At 39.9% G+C, this 19924-nt stretch overlaps 1 protein-coding gene across 3 annotated transcripts in view; it reads left to right on the top strand.

Moving 5' to 3' along the window:
• LOC109928522 (cytoplasmic dynein 2 heavy chain 1) overlaps positions 1–19924 on the top strand; it is a 534366-nt gene that overhangs the window by 6761 nt on the left and 507681 nt on the right. For all 3 annotated transcript variants that reach the window (XM_048597671.1, XM_048597673.1, XM_048597672.1), the window contains exons 2-4: positions 1331–1536; positions 11602–11772; positions 15756–15894. In XM_048597671.1, coding sequence (XP_048453628.1) covers positions 1342–1536; positions 11602–11772; positions 15756–15894 — 505 coding nt within the window. In that variant the 5' untranslated portion in view covers positions 1331–1341. The remainder of the gene's footprint in view (positions 1–1330; positions 1537–11601; positions 11773–15755; positions 15895–19924) is intronic.

Here is a 19924-nt window from a genome sequence, read left to right as displayed (position 1 = left end):
TCATTAGTAATGATGAACCAAAGGAAAAAGTGAAACCAATGTGAATTGTTATACTTAAGTTTTCTACTCAAATTGGATTGAACTTTCTTAGAAGCTGATTAATATGTATACCGTTTACTTCTGCTATTCAGTATACTGGTTGTGAATGTCTTATAGACAGCTCTAAATGTTTTTTTTTTGTCACCAATTTTGTTGCTTTCCTTCTTTCAACTTCTAACATTTAATGTAACAATAGTGAAAAGATGGGAGGTTAATGATCACCCAGAAGCCTGCAATTGTTTTTATTCAACTATCTGTTAGGAATTACATATGAATGACTTTAGTTAATTTGCCTGTTTAAGTTTTATTCATCAACTCCTTGAGAGATGCTTCATCTGTAGTTAATGGCATAGTGGAGATTATGCTATGTTAGCATCTTTTATAACCGTGATCTACATCACCATGTAAAAAAAACTGAAATAATGTAGCTTACAATGTAAAAACATTGGAATGGAATTATCCTGGACACACGTTAGTGTTCTGAGTCAGTTGTCTCTGATCAAATTTATTTTTTTCTGATAATACAGGGGATTCTGTCCCGACGCATAAAAAGCTACAGCACAGAAGCCATCTTATCTGTTCTGGCTCTTAGCATGAGAATTCCAGGATTAATCTTGTCACCCTGGTGCCTCCTTAAAATCTTGTATCTTTATCTCCTTCAAGTTTTTATCAATTTTTTTTAAAAGCATGTGCCAACCACTCCCTACATGGTATAATAAACAATGTGTAAACAGTCACTGTCTTCACTCCCTTGGTTGAAGAGCACTTTATTCTATAGTTTCTTGCTCAGTGGTGCTGCAATCTTATTCAACATTAACTAGTTGAATAATTGCTGCAACTTAAGTTCTAAACTACTGTGAGTTCAGACTCCTTTTGTTATCCAGTGGTTAGTCAACCACTTTTCTCTTTCTACAGTATAGTTGTGTCCTGACCTAGCAGGTACAGTTTTTGACTGATCTGAAGTGTGGCCAAGTGCTGCTTGAAGGACCTCCTTGAGTCTGATAAACACATTGATCCTCAGTGATCCCTGTAAAATTTCTTTGCATATACTCTGTTTACATCCACGTCACATAGGCCATACAATGCTAAAACAAGATTTTTAATATTGTTTGGGGTCTCCATTTAGCAGTACAGTGATTTTTAAATATTATTTTGTTCAAACTATAAAATCCAGCAACTGTGGAACTTTATAGACATTTGAGATCTGTTATGTTCTGGTTCATACTTTTGTATGTAAAATTTTGATATTGTTACTTGATTTAAAACAAAAGCAAAATATTTTCTGTTTTAGGGGAAGGCACCATGCCTGCCAGTCTAGAAGATCCAAGAAAGAGCTTCATTCTCAGAACAGCAGGAAATTATTTTGGCTTTTCACCTTCAGATTCTCTCATTTCGTCTCTGGAAAGCAGAAGGGAATTGAACAATTTTCTGGATGATGGCAATGTGTTTGTTATCTCGTTACAGAAATCTGTGGACCAGCTGCTTATATGTAACAAGGTATAAATTTTTTTCCCCATTAATCAAAGATTGAATTAACTTGTATGTACATGATAGTAAAAATTATGATGGACATAAGGAGAGAAAATGGATTCCAATCCAAAAGTACTCAAAATAAAATTTCCATATATTTTGGTGTAGTATCGGTAACCTCAATGTTAAGAGGCTAAAGTATGTATTCTTAAAAAACATAGTGTAGCAGCACAGCATGTTCTTCAGAGCCTGAGCAAAAGACATTGTCAGCGAAGGGGAAAACAGCATTTCTGTGCATGTAACATGTCCTACATTTCACTTGCTACTGCTTGATTGGATAAAATCTGATGAGTGTCCCTTTTCCCAGCACTGATATTGTATGTGAAACACATTTTATTAGGAATCCAAGTTGACCCTTTTTAAGTTAGGCTTTTTTTTTACATTAAATTCTATTAATCATTGTGTTTTCTTTAAGACAATAGTGAATGTTTCCATTTCAGATCTGAATGGGATAATATTGTGGTAATTGTATAAGGTAATTGTTTCTGATTGAGATGTCCAGTATGCTGACAACTCAACCACAGATATGTTTAATTGAAGTTGTATATTTTTAGAACATTGAATTGTGTTCTTGTATTAGTGCTGGGAAGATAAGTGTCATTCATGAGGCTGCTGTTTGAGCAAAGAAGAATGAGCCACATTGATGTTAGACAGGCGTTGCGAAAGGCTCTTGTGGTGCAGTGGTAGTATCCCTACCTTTGAGTCAGAAGGCCTGATCCAGAGGTATAATAACACATCTGAACAGGCTGATTCAAGATATTTTTAACTGACCAGAACGCTCTTATGGAGAAGTGGTACTATCCCTACCTCTGGGCCAGGGCACCGGTGTTCAAGTCCCACCTGCTCCAGACACATAGTGTAAAGTCCTGGAACAGGTTGACTTAAAAGTACTGATACTTCACTATTCATTTGTAGTGTTTCTAGTAACTTGGAAACGGAAGGGTTACTTGCTCAATAAAACTGAAAAAATAATCTGCTGTTTGTTCCCTTCTTTGTTTCTGTTCTCTCTTGTGTCTCTTAATGATATATTTAGATAATTGGGACACTGTGAAACAGTGTGAATGCAGGGCTGTCTTCTGTAAAGACACAGATCTGATTGCTGTCGCAATTTTCTTTTGTATAAATGCTGGCAAAAAAAGTCAAAGGACATAATGACCTGGATTTTCTTACAGAATAGAGATCTACTCATAGAATCCCTAAAGTGCAGAAAGAGGCCGTTCAGCCCATTGAATCTGCACTAACCCTTCAAACAGCATCCCACCCAGACCCACTCCACTACTGCATCCCTGCATTTCTCGTGGCTAATCTATCTAGCCTGTACATCTTTGGACTGTGGGAGGAAGCCAGAGCACTGGAAGACACCCACGCAGACATGGAGAATATGCAAATTCCACACAGACAGTCACCCAGTCCAGAATCAAACCTGGGTTTTTGGCGCTGTGAGGCAACAGTGCTAACTATTGTGCCACCAGGTGGTCATTTCTAAAGCATAGATGTAAGTTATGCATCAGGACCTTGCAGAATTCCCGATTTACAGCAGACTTCAAGGGGATTACCCAAGAAATTAAAGATTCTGATTTCTCTAGAAATGGGCCCTTTCAAACCTATTGATTTTAAATCGGAGAATTAGAAGGATTCTGCGCATTTAAATAAATACTTACCCAAGAAAAGTTAGGTTATTGAAAACATACTCTGATTCCTTGTTAACTATTAAACTGATCCCAACTTAACCACCACTACAAAATACACACCCTGAGATCACATACACACCTTGCCACTGAACACACACACACACACACACACACAGCCATATTAGATCCCACCCATTCCTATCTACCTAGAGGCTCCATCAGGTTCCTGGCCCCTTCATACTTGGTGCCCTGGCATCCTAACCTCACACTTTGACAACTCTTTTTGAGGGTAAGTATATAAGCAACAACTGTCTTTGCTGGATATTTAAATCACTGAAAATAGCAACTACTGTGTAAAAGTGGGGGATGGCTTGCGTGAGCAGGCGCAGAAGAGGTAAATCGAAGAGTCTGTTTCCGTGCTGTACAACTCTGGCTCTGAGTCTATGATGAAGTATAATGTGGATAACTGAGGTTATCCCCTTAACTAGCAAAAACAGGAAGGCAGATTATTATCTGGGAAAGGGGGTAGGTGCAATGAGACCTGGGTACACCAGACACTGAAGTAAGTGTGCAGGTGCAGCAAGCAGTGAAGAAGGCAAATGGTATGTTGGCCTTCATAGCGAAATGATTTGAGTATGGGAGCAGGTTGTCTTGCTGCAATTTTACGGTGAGATCACACCTGGAGTATAGTGTGCAGTTTTGGCCTCCTTATCTGACGAAGGATGCTTTGGCTATGGAGGGAGTGCAACAAAGATTTACCGCACTGATTCTTGGGATGGCAGGACTGATGTATGGTGGAAGTCTGGATTGGTTATGACTATATTCACTGGAATTTAGTAGAATGAGAAGGAATCTTGAAGAAATGCATAAAATTCTAAGAAGTCTAGACCGGGTAAATGCAAAAAGATCACCAGGGAGTCCAGAACCTGTCACTGTTTAAGGATAGGGCGTAGGCCATTTCAAACTGAAATGATGAAAAAACTTTGTCACCCAGAGAGTGTTGGCGTTTGTGGAATTCTGTGCCACAGAAAGTGGTTGAGGCCAAAACGTTGAATGTTTTCAAGAAGGAATTAGATATATTTCTTGGGGCTGAGGTGATAAAACGGTAATGGGGAGAAAGTGGAAACTGGGTACAGGGCTGGGACAGTGACACTGGGCCAACATTTATTGCCCAGTGGGGCAGTTAAGAATCAACCACATTGCTGTGGCGTCACATGTAGACCAGGTCACACAAGGAAGGCAATTTTCCTTTCTGAAAGGGCATCAGGAAGCATCAGTAAAAATGAATTTTTACAACAATCATAGGTTGATTTGATGTTTTGTTAGAACAGTGTCTTAACTCCATTTCTCTTTCCATAGATAATGCTAGACATGCTAAGTATCTAGTATTTTCAATTTTTATTAAATATTGTATAGTTATAAAGGTCAAGGCAACTAAGAAGAGGATTAGCTATTTGTCAAAATTTATTGATTACATTGGTTTGAAAAGAAGGACCGCATATAAGCAGGAGAAATCATTCACAATGTTGTTGAGATTAGGCCAAAAATCATGTTGTGTGATCTAGAATTATGTGAGGAATGAATCTATGGGACAGAAAGTGGAGTTCATGGGAGAGGTGTTGTTGAAGAGGGCAGCAGGAGAGATGGAAATGAAGCTGCAGTGTGAGAAAAGGGTCTTTATAGGATTACTTGGAAGAAGGAAGCAGATAACACAACATTGAAACTATTAATCAACACACAGTTCAAGCTTTGCATAGCTATAGTGAGTTGTTGTTACTTATGATTTGACAAGGAAGAAGGTAGAGGCCCTGTAACTGAATCTGTTCTGTGAACATGTATGTTACTACTTCTTTTTTGAAAGGCAGGTCTGACCCACAGTATTGCGACCTCCATCATGGATAAGACAAAGGTCCTCAAGCTGTCCCAGCTGCAAAGGAGACTGAACTGGTGCCATTGGTATCATTCTGATCCTAATCAGCTATCCAATGAATTGGTACCCCAATGAGTTTGAGCTGGCATAGCAATGTGTATTTTTGTTTGCAAGTTGTACCCAGGAGCTGCAGGTACTGCTGGTAGAGGCTTCAGTTTCTTTCTGTTGATAACTGCCATTGCCATACATTGGAAAGACTTACAAGTTTATTCTCAACTTTTTTAACCATATAATGGATGCTCCTTCCTTGGCAATTAGCCCTGGAGTGGGACTTGAACCCAGAACTTCTCGCTCAGAGACAGGGACTTGCCACTGCATGTCAAGATCTTTGATATAAGAACAATCTATGTAAAACAATTGCATGGTGTGTTGTATTATGTGGAGAGAAAGAGACAGAGGTAAAGAGAGGGAAATCTAGAACTTGCATCTTAAAAGCTGATGGGACAACCTTTGAAAGGAGCTTGGAAAACTCTAAAGTAATGGAGCAATGATTTGAGTAGACCAGTAGATCGGTGATGTAGACAATAATTTTTCACCACCTGTTGCTCTTTATTGTAGTTCCAAAAAATATTACTTCTGTATTCCCTTCATGTTCATATCTAGACCTTTTGAATGCTATCTTGGATTTTAATGGAAATAACCACATTGGAAACAGTTTGAGAATCAAAATATGTTTTTCTGGTTGTCAAGTTGAATATTTGTTCTTCCAACATCATCTTTTTCATCTGATATCATATATGAACATCTGAAACAAGCGGTAGTAGACTATTTGGCCTCTCAAGCATGCTCTGCCATTCAATAAGATCATGGCTAATCTATTTGTTTCAAATTTCACATTCCCATGTAGTAGGAGCAAGTGTACTGGCCACTATTCATTCTTCATACAACAATACTCAAAACAGTTTACCTGTTCATTTCTGTTTGTGGACATTGTGTGCAAATTTCACTACTGTGTTTCCCAACATTACAATATTGACTACTCATAAAAATATTTATTTGGTTGTGCTTTGGGATCTGAGGTCATGAAAGGTTTCCATAAATGCATACATTGTTACTCTTTTCCAATCAGTTAATCAGATAAATTTGATAAAGGCCCAAATTTCTTAGTTGTTATTTTCTTTATGCTGTAAAATTCATATTAAAATTATCATAAAATCCCAATCCTTATTTTTGGGTAATTTTTTTTACACTCAAATTTTAAACATTTTAGTCATAAGAAGGGATATTTGCTTATGATTGCACAGTACTCCGTCCCATTCATAGCTCCTCAGTGTGAAAGTCTGTCGGCATGTAGCAAAACTTGGACAGTGTTGAGGCTACAAGTGAGAAGTTGCAAATAAAGTTTGCACCAAACAATTCCTATTTCCAACAAGAAGAGCCTAACCATCTTCCTTTAACATTCAGTGGTATTGCTTTTGCTGAATCCCCAAACATCAAAACTTAACAAAACCAGTCAATTAAATACTGTGTCTTCAGGAACATGTCAAAGATTGGGAGTTTTATGGTGAGTATGTTGCCTTCTGAGTCAGCCTGTCCACAACTACTACAACTAACAGGCACATATGAGAAATGTAATGAAGTAATGTGCATGTGCCGAATGCAGCTCCAACAGCACTCAAGTAACTTGATGCCATTTAGGATGATGCATCCTTATTTACCACTTTAAACATTCTACCCACCCCCAACACTCAGTGGTAACAGTATGTAGCATTTAAAATATGTACTGTAGCAATCTTCCTTCAACATAACCTGCCAAACTGGAACCTCTGTTTTCTAGTTATGATTGTACTTTTAATTAATATTTATCTCTACAAAGTGAAATGACTATAATTAGATAAATACTTGGAGGCAACATCAGTTGTACAGCAGTATTTATTTGAGTTATGATGAATGTACAAGCTTTACTCATTACACAGAATATTAACAGCAAACAGAGGTGGTCAGGCTCTGGTCTGAAGAGTATTCCTGTTCTCTAGATCCATGACCGACGACCCCACAGTCCAGGAACAAAAATAGAAATAGCTGGAAATGCTCAGTAGGTCTGGCAGCATCTGCGAAGAAAAAAAAATCAGAGTTAAGGTTTCTGGCCCAGTGACCCTTCCTCAGAACTGTTGAGCATTTCCAGCAACTTCTGTTTTTGTTCCTGATTTACAGCGCCTGCAGTTCTTTTGGTTTTTACCCCACAGCCAAGGGTTGTTCCTAGGTTTTTGCTGTTTTCTCTGATTCCCTGACTAAGAGTTAGCCTTTTTATGAGACAAGATCCTTGCTAGTGAACAGTCAGAGCCCTTTGCGTCCAATAACATCCTCATTTGTGTGTCATCTGGCCTCATTCATATGCTGTTTCCTATTCTCGGGCACATTGTATAGAACGTAGAACATAGAACAGTATGGCCCATGATGTTATGCCAAACTTTTACCCTAATTCTAAGGTCTATCTAACTTCCACCCCTACCTTATACTATCTTCCATATGCCTATCCAATAGCTGCTCAAATGCCCCTAATAAGGCCGACTCCACTACCCTCTCCAGCAATGCATTCCACGCCCCGACCACTCTCTGAGTAAAGAACCTACCTCTGATGTCTCCCCTATATCTACCTCCACTCACTTTAAAACTATGCCCCCTCATAATAGCTACCTCCACCCTGGGAAAAAGTCTCTGACTGTCCACTCTATCTATACCTCTGATCATTTTGTACACCTCTATCAAGTCACCTCTCATCCTTCATCGTTCTAAAGAGAAAAGCCCTTGCTCTCTCAACCTTTCCTTGTAAGACCTTCCCTCCATTCCAGGCAACATCCTGGTAAATCTCCTCTGCACCTTTTCCAACACTTCCACATCTTTTCTGTAATGAGGTGACCAGAACTGGACACAATACTCCAGATGTGGCCGAACCAGGGTTTTGTACAGCTGGAGCATAACCTCACTGATCTTGAACTCAATCCCTCTATTAATGAAAGCTAACACACCATACACCTTCTTAACAACTCTATCCACCTGGGTGGAAGCTTTCAGGAACTGTAGTCATGAACCCCAAGATCCCTCTGCTCCTCCACAGTGCCAAGAATCTTTCCGTTAACCCTGTACTCCGCTTTCAAGTTTGTCCTTCCAACCTGAATCACCTCACACCTTTCAGGGTTAAACTCCATCTGCCACTTCTCAGCCTAGCTCTGCATCCGATCAATGTCCCTTTGTAACCTAGAACAGCCCTCTGCACTCTCCACAACTCGACCCACCTTCGTATCGTCCACAAACTTACTAATCCACCCTTCCACTGCTTCATCCAGATCATTTACAAAAATCACAAATAGAAGAGGACCCAGAACAGATCCTTGTGGTACACCACTCGTAACTGAGCACCATGTTGAATATTTTCCGTCCACTACCACCCTTTGTCTTCTAAGGGTCCGCCAATTCTGAATCCAATCTGCCACATTTCCCCCTATCCCATGCCTCCTTACCTTCTGCATGAGCCTACCATGGGGAACCTTATCAAATGCCTTACTTAAATCCATGTATACCACATCCACTGCTCTACCTTCATCCGCATGTTTGGTCACCTCTTCAAAGAATTCAATAAGGTTTGTGAGGCATGATCTACCCCTCACAAATCCACGCTGACTATCATGAATCAAACTGTGCCTTTCCAAGTGTCCATAAATCCTATCTCTCAGAGCCTTTTCCAATAATTTACCCACCACTGACGTAAAACTAACTGGCCTGTAATTTCCGGGGTTATCCTTATTTCCTTTTCTGAACAAGGGAATGACGTTTGCCTCTCTCCAATCTTCCGGCACTACACCCATGGACAGTGAGGACGAAAAGATCATCACCAAAGGCCCTACGATCTTTTCCCTCGCTTCCCATAGAATCCTTGGATAAATCCCATCAGGCCGGGGGGACTTATCTATCTTCAAGTTCATCAAAATTCCTAGTACATCTTCCTTACTAACATCGACCTCCTCTAGCCTACCAGCCTGTTTTACACTGTCCTCCTCTACAACTAGGTCCCTCTCAGTTGTGAATACCGAAGAAAAGTATTCATTAAGGGCCTCTCCTATGTCTTTAGGCTCCGTGCACAAATTCCCTTTACAATCCTTGATCGGCCCTACCCTTTCTCTGGCCATTCTCTTATTCGTCACGTACGTGTAAAAAGCCTTGGAGTTTTCCTTGATCCTATCTGCCAAGGTTTTCTCATGCCCCCTTATAGCTCTCCTAAGCCCTTTCTTCAGCTCCTTCCTGGATAACTTGTATCTCTCTGGAACCTTTTCTGTCCCTTGTTTCCTAAACCTTATATAAGCATCCTTCTTCCTCTTAAATAGTTATTCAACCTCTCTTGAGAACGAAGGCTCCCTCACTCGACTGCATCTTCCCTGTCTGCTAGGGACAAACATGTCGCGCACATGCAATATGCATTCCTTAAACAATCTCCACATTTCAATAGTGCTCTTCCCTGACAGCATCTGTTCCCATTTTATGTTACCCAGTTCTTGTCTAACAGAATTGTAATTACCCTTCCCCCAATTATAAACCTTACCCTGCTGTATGTATGTACCTAACCTTTTCCATGACTATTGTAAAAGTAACAGAGTTATGACTGCTACCGCTAAAATGCTCTCCTACCAACAGGTCTAACACTTGGCCTGGTTCATTGCCAAGCACCAAATCCAAACTGGCCTCTCCTTGTGTTGGTCTATCTACGTACTGTGTCAGGAATCCTTCCTGAACACACTGGACAAAATCCGCTCCATCTAAACTATTACAACTAAAAAGTTTCCAATGAATATTTGGAAAGTTGAAGTATGGAAACTAGACAGTGACAATTCCCAACATGAAAGTCAGAGTGGCAATCTGACATCTCCAGCATTATTATGATCCTTTTGGTAATCTCACCAACAACTCTGGTCACGCACCATGGGCAGCAACCACATGCAACCCAGTCCACTAGGAATTCCAGGTTCCTTTTTTGGTAAGTGGAGTGTCAATTTCCCATGCTGCGTAGGTAATGAAGCCAGTTTGGAAAGGTAGTGTGAGAAAACTTGCAAGGTTTCAAGGAGAGAAACCCTCTATGATATACACAAAAACTGAGACTTGGCCAATTTCTGCTAAAATTCAACCTGATAGTTCAGCAAGGAGAGCTGCTACATAGAAATAGTATCTGAGGTATCCACTTCTGTTTGACAGTATTTATATTTGTTTTCAACAACACTGGTATTGTAAAAAGAAAACCATTTAATTTGCAATAAAGTCTGTAAAATCCCAAACAAATCACCGTATTGGAGAACATTGGGCTGAATTTAATGGGTTCCTGAAGTGTCCCCACTTGAGTTGAATATGGGAGTTGACCTACCTTGGAGGGTAGTGAGACTGTGGGATGGTATTTTTTCCAGCATCTGATTAAGAGGTCACTATCCGTGCCATCATCCAGTGGAGGATGGCAGCACAACTCTTGCTGACGTTTCTGGCCCAATCTGAGGACTAGTTGCTCCAGAATGAAGGCATTTCAAAGAAGTGGTGAGGATTTTGAGAAAACCAGGGATAGGCAAAGAATCTTGCTGATCACAGGAAATTTCTGTGCATGGTGTTGCTGTTGCCACGGAGTAACTGTAAAGCAAGGTTGCCCCTCTACCTAGAGGATGCTAGAGTTTACTTCCTGTAGGAGTAGGAAGTGGACGTAATTGGCCACTTTTGTGTGGCTTGATTGGCTTCCCAGAAGGCATTTGACCTATTAAACTCCCTGTTGCAGCCAACATGTTAGAACTATGGGAAGAGGTCAGGCCCTCAATTTGGACATCTTTTTGTGTCATGACTTTAAAAAAAATTGTTCATAGGTCATGGGAGTTGCTGACATGGCCAAAATATATTGCTTGTCCCTCTCTTTCGTTTCTTGAACTACTGAAATCCTTGGAGTTCAGGCACAGCTTATCACTGTTAGAAAAGGTGTTCCATGATTTGAACCCAGTGGCAGTAAAAGATCTGTACTAATGACTTAAGTCAGTAGGTATGTGACTTGGAGAGATGGTGCCATTGCTGTCATTGGTGCCATGCACCTGCTGTCTTTGTCCTTCTAGATGGTAAATGTTGCGGGTTTGCAAGGTGCTGCTGAAAGAGCCTTCTTGCTATGGTGTATCTGTAGATGGTAGACACTGATGTCATTGTGCTTTGGTGATGAAGACAAGAAATAGTGAAGGTGATGGAGGGGGTGCCAAAGATGTCCTTAAGGTTCTTCAGTGTTTCCACTACATCATTTAATTGGCCTGAAAAATTTAGCCCACTCTATGCAGAATTCGAGTCAATATTCAAGTCATATAGGAAAAAAAGTTCAATATTATAAGTACTGCACATGGAAAGAAGATAAAAAGGGCTGTAATTCTAAGGACAACATTCTGTAGTGCGGGTACCTGTTTAGAAACTCAATATTCCTGCATCTTGCTTTCATTAATTCTAAAATGTAACTTCTTTCAATTGTAGGTTGTACCAGGTGACAAAAAAGACAAAATACTGGTGTTCTTTAAGATGCGCCCAGATGTCATTACTGAGGATAATTTACACACCAATATACTTGTGTCATCTATGCTGGATTCACCTATAATTGCTCTTTATCAAGCGATTCGTCAAATATTTGCACCAGTACTTTTGAAGGTGAGTATTCCATTTTCTTTTGAACAGACACTTATTTTGATCTCATGCCTGTTTCAAAAACTAAAATAATGGAATAAGTTATGATTTTTAGTTTCGTTTATGATCATGACTCACTGGGGTAGCACAATGGAAATCAAGCCCTGCTATTCTTGGAGTTGTCGCAAAAGATAAAGATTTTATCAATTTACCTGTCAGATCCAGATTAATAGGAAATGTGGACCAGGTTTCCATGCTTAACAAAAACGACTGTTTACTACCAACAAATAAATTCTAACCACGGGTAAAGAACTATGAACTGATGACATAAATACTACTAGTTAAAACTCTAACAACTCTAAACTCTCACTACATGCATACTGACAGACAAAAACTAGAGGTGGAGGGAGACAAATAACTGGAGAAGCAGCTCAATGACTTCAGTCCACAGGGTTTGCTGAAGTAATCCTTTTGCTTGCTAAGATTTTCTATTCTTCTTTCTATTCTTCAATCTCCCTTCAGTGCTTTTCATTCCTTTAGAGGAGGCACAGACAATTAGAGTCATAGAGCCATACAGCATGGAAACAAGCCCTTCAGTCCAACTCGTCCATGCTGACCAGATATCCTAAATTAATTTAGTCCCATTTGCCAGCATTTGGCCCATATCCGTCTAAACCCGTCCTATTCATTTATACATCCAGGTGCCTTTTCAATGTTGTAATTCTACCAACCTCCACCACTTCCTTTGGCAGCTGATTCCATACATGCACCATCCTCTGCCTGAAAAACCTGCCCTTTAGGTCCCTTTTAAATCTTTCCCCTCTCACCTTAAACCTATACCATCTAGTTATGGACTCCCCCACTCCAGGGAAAACACCTTGGCTATTCACCCTATCCATGCCCTCCATGCCCTTCATGATTTTATAAACCTCTACAAGGTCACTGCTCAGCCTCTGACGCTCCAGGGAAAATAGCCCCCGCCTATTCAGCCTCTTCCTATAGCTCAAACCCTCCATCCCTGGCAACGTCCTTGTAACTCTTTTATGAACCCTTTCAAGTTTCACAAAATCCTTCCTATAGCAGGGAGACTAGAATTGCAGCAGTATTCCAAAAGTGGCCTAACCAATGTCCTGTACAGCCGCAACATGACCTTCCAACTCCTATACTCAATACACTGACCAATAAAGGCGCGATACGAAACACCTTCTTCACTATCCTGTCTACCTGGGACTCCACTTTCAAAGAACTATGAACCTGCACTTCCTCGAAAATATCACAGGTTAGCCTTCATAAACTATGGTGAATATTAATTTTAACAAGTCATGCATATAGTCTTTATGTCTATCAAGATAACAAATTTGACCACTTTGCTTGGTATTGATACAAATGTGTTTTTGCCTGGCTCCATATTGATACCTTTTGCAAAGTGATATCACAATGGTTTGTTTCAAACCTAGCAGGACCTCACTAGTAATCAATTCCCTTATAGCTCCTCGTAAGATCGTATCCCTTTGTTGACTTAATACATTTGGATAAATGTGATCAGTAGCAAAGATTTTGTGGTTTTGAGCCTACTTCATCTAGAATCTCCAGCTACTGCTGAAGTAGTCTTCCTGGGACTAGTTCTTAATTGGCAGTCATGTTACTGGGGATATTGACACTAAATTATAGGAACATCTTTGCAAATCCTCGTGTGGATCTTTCTATATGTACAACTCTTTCCACCCACTTCCACAACCTTTACAGTTTGTCCTGTATGCATGTTACTCTAGGTCTGGGTAAATAATTCAGCTCTTCCTATTAGACTGGAAACCCTATTTCCAACCTTAATCAGACAATGAAAACCCACCTATTCTCCTAATTTTTTCAGTTGATCTTCAGATGGATGATCCTTCACATCTGACTCAGTTGTATAATTACCCAGTATAGTTATTGTTTTAGTCAGTCGTAGCCTTTTCTTAGGATTCTGAATGCAGGATAAATCGTCCATCAGCTGTTTTCCTGGGTAGTTATGCCAGGACTCTTAAGGGATACTGATGCAGGGAGACCGGAATTGCATGCAATATTCCAAAAGTGGCCTAACTAATATCCTGTACAGCAGCAACATGACCTCCTAACTCCTATACTCAATACACTGACTAATAAAGGCAAGCATACCAAATACCTTCTTCACTATCCTATCTACCTGCGACTCCACTTTCAAGGAACTATGAACCTGCACTCCAAGGTCTGTTTGTTCAGCAGCACTCCCCAGGATCTTACCATCAAGTGCATAAGTACTACTCTGATTTGCCTTTTCAAAATGCAACATCTCACATTTATCTAAATTAAACTCCATCTGTCATTCCTTGGCTCATCGGCCATCTGATCTGAGGAATCATTCTTTGCTGTCCACTACCACACCAACTATGGTGGTCATCTGCAAACTCACTAACCATACTCCTATGTTCATATCATTTATGTAAAGGACAAAAAGCAGTGGACCTAGCACCGAACATTGTGACACACCTCTGGTCACAGGCATCCACTCTGAAAAGCACCCCTCTACCACCACCCTCTGTCTCTCACCTTCAAGCCAGTTCTGTATCCAAATGGCTAGTTCTCCCCGTATTCCATGTGATCAAACCTTGTTAACCAGTCCACCATGCAGAACCTTGTTGAACACCTTACTGAAGTCCATATAGATAACGTACACTGCTGTGCCTTCATCAATCCTGTTCGTTGCTTCTTCAAAAAACTTGCTGAAGTTAGTGAGACATGATTTCCCACACACAAAGCCATGTTGACCATCTCTAATCAGTCCTTGCCTTTCCAAATGCATGAAAATCCTGTCCCTCAGGATTCCCTCCAACAACTTGCCCACTACTGATGTCAGGCTTACCAGCCTATAGTTCCGTGGCTTTTCCTTACTATCTTAAATAGTGGCCCCACATTGGCCAACCTCCAGTCTTGCAGCACCTTTTCTGTGGCTATCAATGACACAAATATCTCAGCAAGAGGCCTAGCAATATACTTTCCTAGCTTTCCAAAAAGTTCTAGGGCGCACCTGATCAGGTCCCAGTGATTTATCCACCTTTGTCCATTTTAAGACATCCAACACCACTTCCTCTGTAATATGGACATTTGCAAGATGTTGCTGTTTATTCCTCAAATTCTCTAGTTTCCCTATCCTTCTCCACAGTAAACACTGATGCAAAATGCTCAGTTAGTATCTACCCCATCTTCTGCGGTTCCAGACATTGGCAGCCTTGCTGATCTTAAAGGGGCTGTATTCTCTCTGAATTTACTCTTTTGTCCTTAATATACTAACTGCCAAGTCTCTTTTTTTAAACTGGTTTAAGGCCCTGGCTTTTTCCAACTGGTGAGGGATCATAAACTGACTTGCTTTAGATTTGGGGTATTTTATTAGTGAGAAAGGCACACCCCTCCCCCTTGCAGCAGTCTGAGGGTTTCTGCCAGTATTGAGCACACCCACAAGCTGTTCAGGTTCCCAGGAGCAAATGAGATTGTTGTTGTCAGGCAGATGGACATTGTCATCTACAACTGGTCGCAACTCCACAAACAAATCAGCAGCCTCTAGCCAAGTGAATTACACTTTTTTTTGTTCATCCGATAGCAGCCTGTCTGCAAACAGCCTGAACAAATTGCTTAGACAAAGCAATAGTGTAAATGGAGTCTGTAATTGCTTAATCCCCTTATAATGCAAGATGTCATAAAAATACATCTTATATGGGCAAGAGGATATTATCTGGATTCTGTCTTTTTGCTTGGTGTTCCAAAATTTTAATAGGTCATTAAAATGTACGATTTTAGTTAATCTTGTTAACTATTTTGATAGCTAACTGATGATTGTCAGTGATACATAATTGTTTAGTCTTTATGAAAATTAATTTATTATATTCTTAGAATAGATTTATAGGTGAAGAATTTTGGAATGGAATTGTTTGGATACTCTTTTCAAAGAGATGCTATAAACTTAATACTAGCTTTGTTAATTTTAATTTTAGGACGAGAAATGGAGTAAAAGTTTTGATCCCAAACTGCAGAATTTACTCACTCAACTTGAAGCAGGTCTGGGATCCATTGTAAGGCACTCAGATCATAGCCGCAGCGGAAGCAAATTTGGCAGTGAACAGGACACTTCAGGTTTGAAACTTGATATCACATTTAAAACTGCATTTAAAGAGTTTAGCATTTACATTTCTTTTTCAGATTCTCACAACTTTCTCTTTGCGGATATTATGAACTAGGTAATAGACCTGACCATGATTGCTGGAAACACTAACCCATTCAAAGTTAGATTTAGGCAGAACACATTTGATGTCTTTCTGTCTCCTTTCTTTCTATTAACTTTCATCCTATTCTAGTAGAATAGACTAAAAGCAACTTGTTTAATTGTGAGCATGTTGTCCTTCGGTACGTGCCCTTTTATTCCCCTCCCCAAAGTTTTCCTTTGTTCTTCATTCAAAATTTTCTGTTTTTCTCAGTTTGAGGGTTTCAGATAAAATCAACTTCTTTGCTGGAGATGGTGCACAGACATCTGCAGAAATGTAGTGTTTGGTTTATTTTTCTAGCAGATTTTTATCTGTGGAAAGCATTTTATGTGATTATAAAAATGGGAAATAGTGCTATATGCTGCAAATGAGATTTGTTGTGCAGCCCTTGCACTGGGTGAAAATTATCAACCTGAAAGTAGAGAATTTTGTTGCAAGGCCAGGATAGGCCCTAGTGTGAAGTGAAAACTGTCACTGATGGACAAAATTTATGTATAATGCAAAGTTACATTACTCAAGGATATGCATGTCAGTAGTCAAATGGGAAAAGTTACCAGAGTCCATACATAAAATAATTTTGTCAGTGCAACAGACTGAGGAGATTGTGAAGATTTTGAATGAGGCAACATCATAAGCTATAAAGTAATTTCATATTCCTCAGTGGTGACCAATTTTGAAAGGGGTTTTCAGTGTTCTGCTTCATACAAAATGTGATTTCTTTTGGAATCTTGGACAAGTGAATTGCTGAAGTCGTTTAGCATAGCCCCCAGTACACTTCACATGCATTTAAAAGATGTCTATCCCAGCTATTTTGCTGCTTATCGACCTTGACCACGTCGCAGAAATAATTAGAACACAGACAATACTAACAAAGAGTGATCTAATCGAGTTGTTTCAAACTGTGAGAGTTGATAGGATTGAGATACAGGGAAATAATAACAGTATGGCAGATTTTTAAAACCTTTAGTAGGCTGAAGTAAGCTGAGTGAGTACACAAACACTAATGCAACATCTGCTGAGAAAGTGACTCAACTTCACACTTTCTCGTCATTGTTTGCTGTCCCTAAATTTGTGCATGATGTCAATTCAGGGTTGTGGCTTTCTGCTGCAGGTCTTCGTGTAATTGAACAGGCTGGTCCTCACTGATCTTTGGTCAGATAGGGCAGGACATCCACTGAGATTGTGGGATTCGGCATATACTGTTTGCTTTGTATCCTGTATGTAGCTCTGCCCCATTGTTAAGATTTTGGGACTCAAAGTATGATGCAGCCTGATGGACACATTTTTGCTGTCTGAGCAATTGGTAACAAACTCCACCCAGTTCTTAAAATTAATGTTTACTGTGCTTCACGTAGAACTACAGAATGCCTTTGAAGCCTTTGCTTTATCTGCCCAAAATTTTGGACCATTTAACAGTTTAGAAAGCAAGACCTTGTGGGAAGGCCACCAATTTTGATATTCTGAAAACAGTTTTCTGTCTGTCAGACTTGATTTTGCAAGAGTTTTTCCTAATATTTGTGGAGTTGGCTTCACAGTCACTGGCATTTATTCGATGGTCCTTCCATTGAATGCAGAGTATATGGCAGAGACGTGGTTGGAATTTCTCTCGCATTCTTATGTATTGCTCATACACAGTCCAGACCTCACTGCTGTGGAGGAGTGTGGCGACAGCAACTGCTCTGTGTAGAAGGAGTTTTGTTAACTTTGGTCGTCTTTGTAGTGTGATGTAAATGTTGTGATTTATATAATTTGTTGTAAGTTTGGGTTTTTGATTTTTGAGTTAGTAGCATGTGGACTTTCTGTGTGTCTGAAGTTTATAATTTGCTAGGGAATTGCTTACCAGTTATTGTGATTTCTTTTAAAATAGCTTTTGAGGTCTAAGTTTAGAATTTTTTTTGAACAGATTTGTTAGAGTGTTATGACTGAACAAGATAAAGAAGCTCCAGTTTACAAAGTCAGGAGAAGATTTTTTAAGCGTAAGGGAAACATCTATAGATTAGAGAGGGAGATTGGTTTTAAGTTTTACTGGGTTTTGAGCAGTCCTGCAAAGTACTTAAGTGAAAATGGTTGTATAGACCAATGCTCTCAAGAAGGGAAGGATATAGTGAAACTAGATTACCTTAGAGTAAGGAGTTAGTGTTAATCCGAGACCAGAAGTATTGGAATAAAACCTTGACAAAGCATGAAAAGCTCCTGGAAGATGCTATTTGCAGTTCCAGTCTATATGAATTCAAGTAACAAATGACTACAACTGAGATTTCAGAGCTGGGGCTCTGGTGTGAGTACTACAGAAGTAGTTTTTTTTGTGTACTGTACCAGGATTATATTTTAGATACTATATAAAAGTCAATGCATTTTCTTTTCAGTTTAGAAAAGAGGGATTTTGGATTTATTGGATTATACTTTTTTCAGTGTGTTTAAAAAAATACAGCTCTGAATTTGTGTTATGAATAGATTGTTTATTCTATTTTATCTTCATTTCTTTCGTAAATTTTTTTGTTTTATTGTGAAAGCAAAATCTGCATCATTGTGTGCTAATGTTTCAGTGAGAGAGAGCGCTTGGTTAAAACCAAAACAAATTAAAACAAGATCTATCAAGTCAGGTTTCAGTCTGGGATCTGACTTGTTCAGTAATAATGTTATCCTGGGATCTGCACAGTGGACAAACACTTGGTGCCTTACTTTGTAAAAGGCTGAGCTGGTGTAGCTGATCAAAGTTGCATCTCTTTGGCAGTGTTGGCCCTTTTGAGATAGTTGGCTGGCAAGGCATGGGGAGTGCTCAACAGGCATTGGCAGCCTTGCTGATCTTAAAGGGGCTGTATTCTCTCTGAAGTTACTCTTTTGTCCTTAATATACTAACTGCCAAGTCTCTTTTTTTAAACTGGTTTAAGGCCCTAGCTTTTTCCAACTGGTGAGGGATCATAAACTGACTTGCTTTAGATTTGGGGTATTTTATTAGCGAGAAAGGCACACCCCTCCCCCTTGCAGCAGTCCGAGGGTCTCCCGCGCATATGAGAGGTGAAGTAGCTGACCAAGTGTGACATCATATAGTCATAGAGTCATTCAGCATGGAAATAGACCGTTTGGTCCAACCTGTCTATGCGAAACATAATCCCAAACTAAACTTGGTCTGGCAGCATCTTTGAAGAAAAAAATAGTTAACATTTCGGGTCCGGTGACCCTTCCTCAGAACAGTTCTGAGGAAGGGTCACCGGACCCGAAACGTTAACTCTGTTTTTTTCCTTCAAAGATGCTGCCAGACTGCTGAGCTTTCCCAGCAACTTTGTTTTTGTTCCTGATTTACAGCATCTGCAGTTCTTTGGGTTTTTATTCCCAAACTAAACTAGTTTTACCTGCCTGTTCTTGGTCCATGTCCCTCCAAACTTCTCCTGTTCATGTACTTATCCAATTATAACCACTTCCACCACTTCCTCAGGAAGTTCATTCCACATGTGAACCACCCTCTGTGTAAAAATTTTCCCCCATGTCTTTTTTAAAATTTCTCCCCTCTCACCTCAAAAATATGTCCCCTAGTCTTGAAATTCCCCCATCCTAGGGAAAAGACACCTACCATTAACCGTATCTATACCCCTCATGATTTTATAAATTTCTATAAGGTCACCTCTCAACCTCCCATGCTCCAGTGGAAAAAGGTCCTAGCCTATCCAGCTTTTCTTTACAACTCAAACCTTCCATACCCGGCAACATCCTGGTTATTCTCTTTTGAACCCTCTCCAGCTTAATAATATCCTTCCTATAATTGGACGACCAGAACTGGACACAGTATTCCAGAAGAGGCCTCACCAATGTCCTATACAACCTCAACATGATTTCCCAACGCCTAAACTCAAAGGACTGAGCAATGAAGGCGAGCATGCCAAACGCCTTTTTAACCATCCTGT

Source organism: Rhincodon typus, chromosome 6, assembly GCF_021869965.1.
Source record: "Rhincodon typus isolate 14 chromosome 6, sRhiTyp1.1, whole genome shotgun sequence".
Classification (NCBI taxonomy): Eukaryota; Metazoa; Chordata; class Chondrichthyes; order Orectolobiformes; family Rhincodontidae; genus Rhincodon; species Rhincodon typus.
This window is presented reverse-complemented; position numbering and strand designations above follow the sequence as displayed.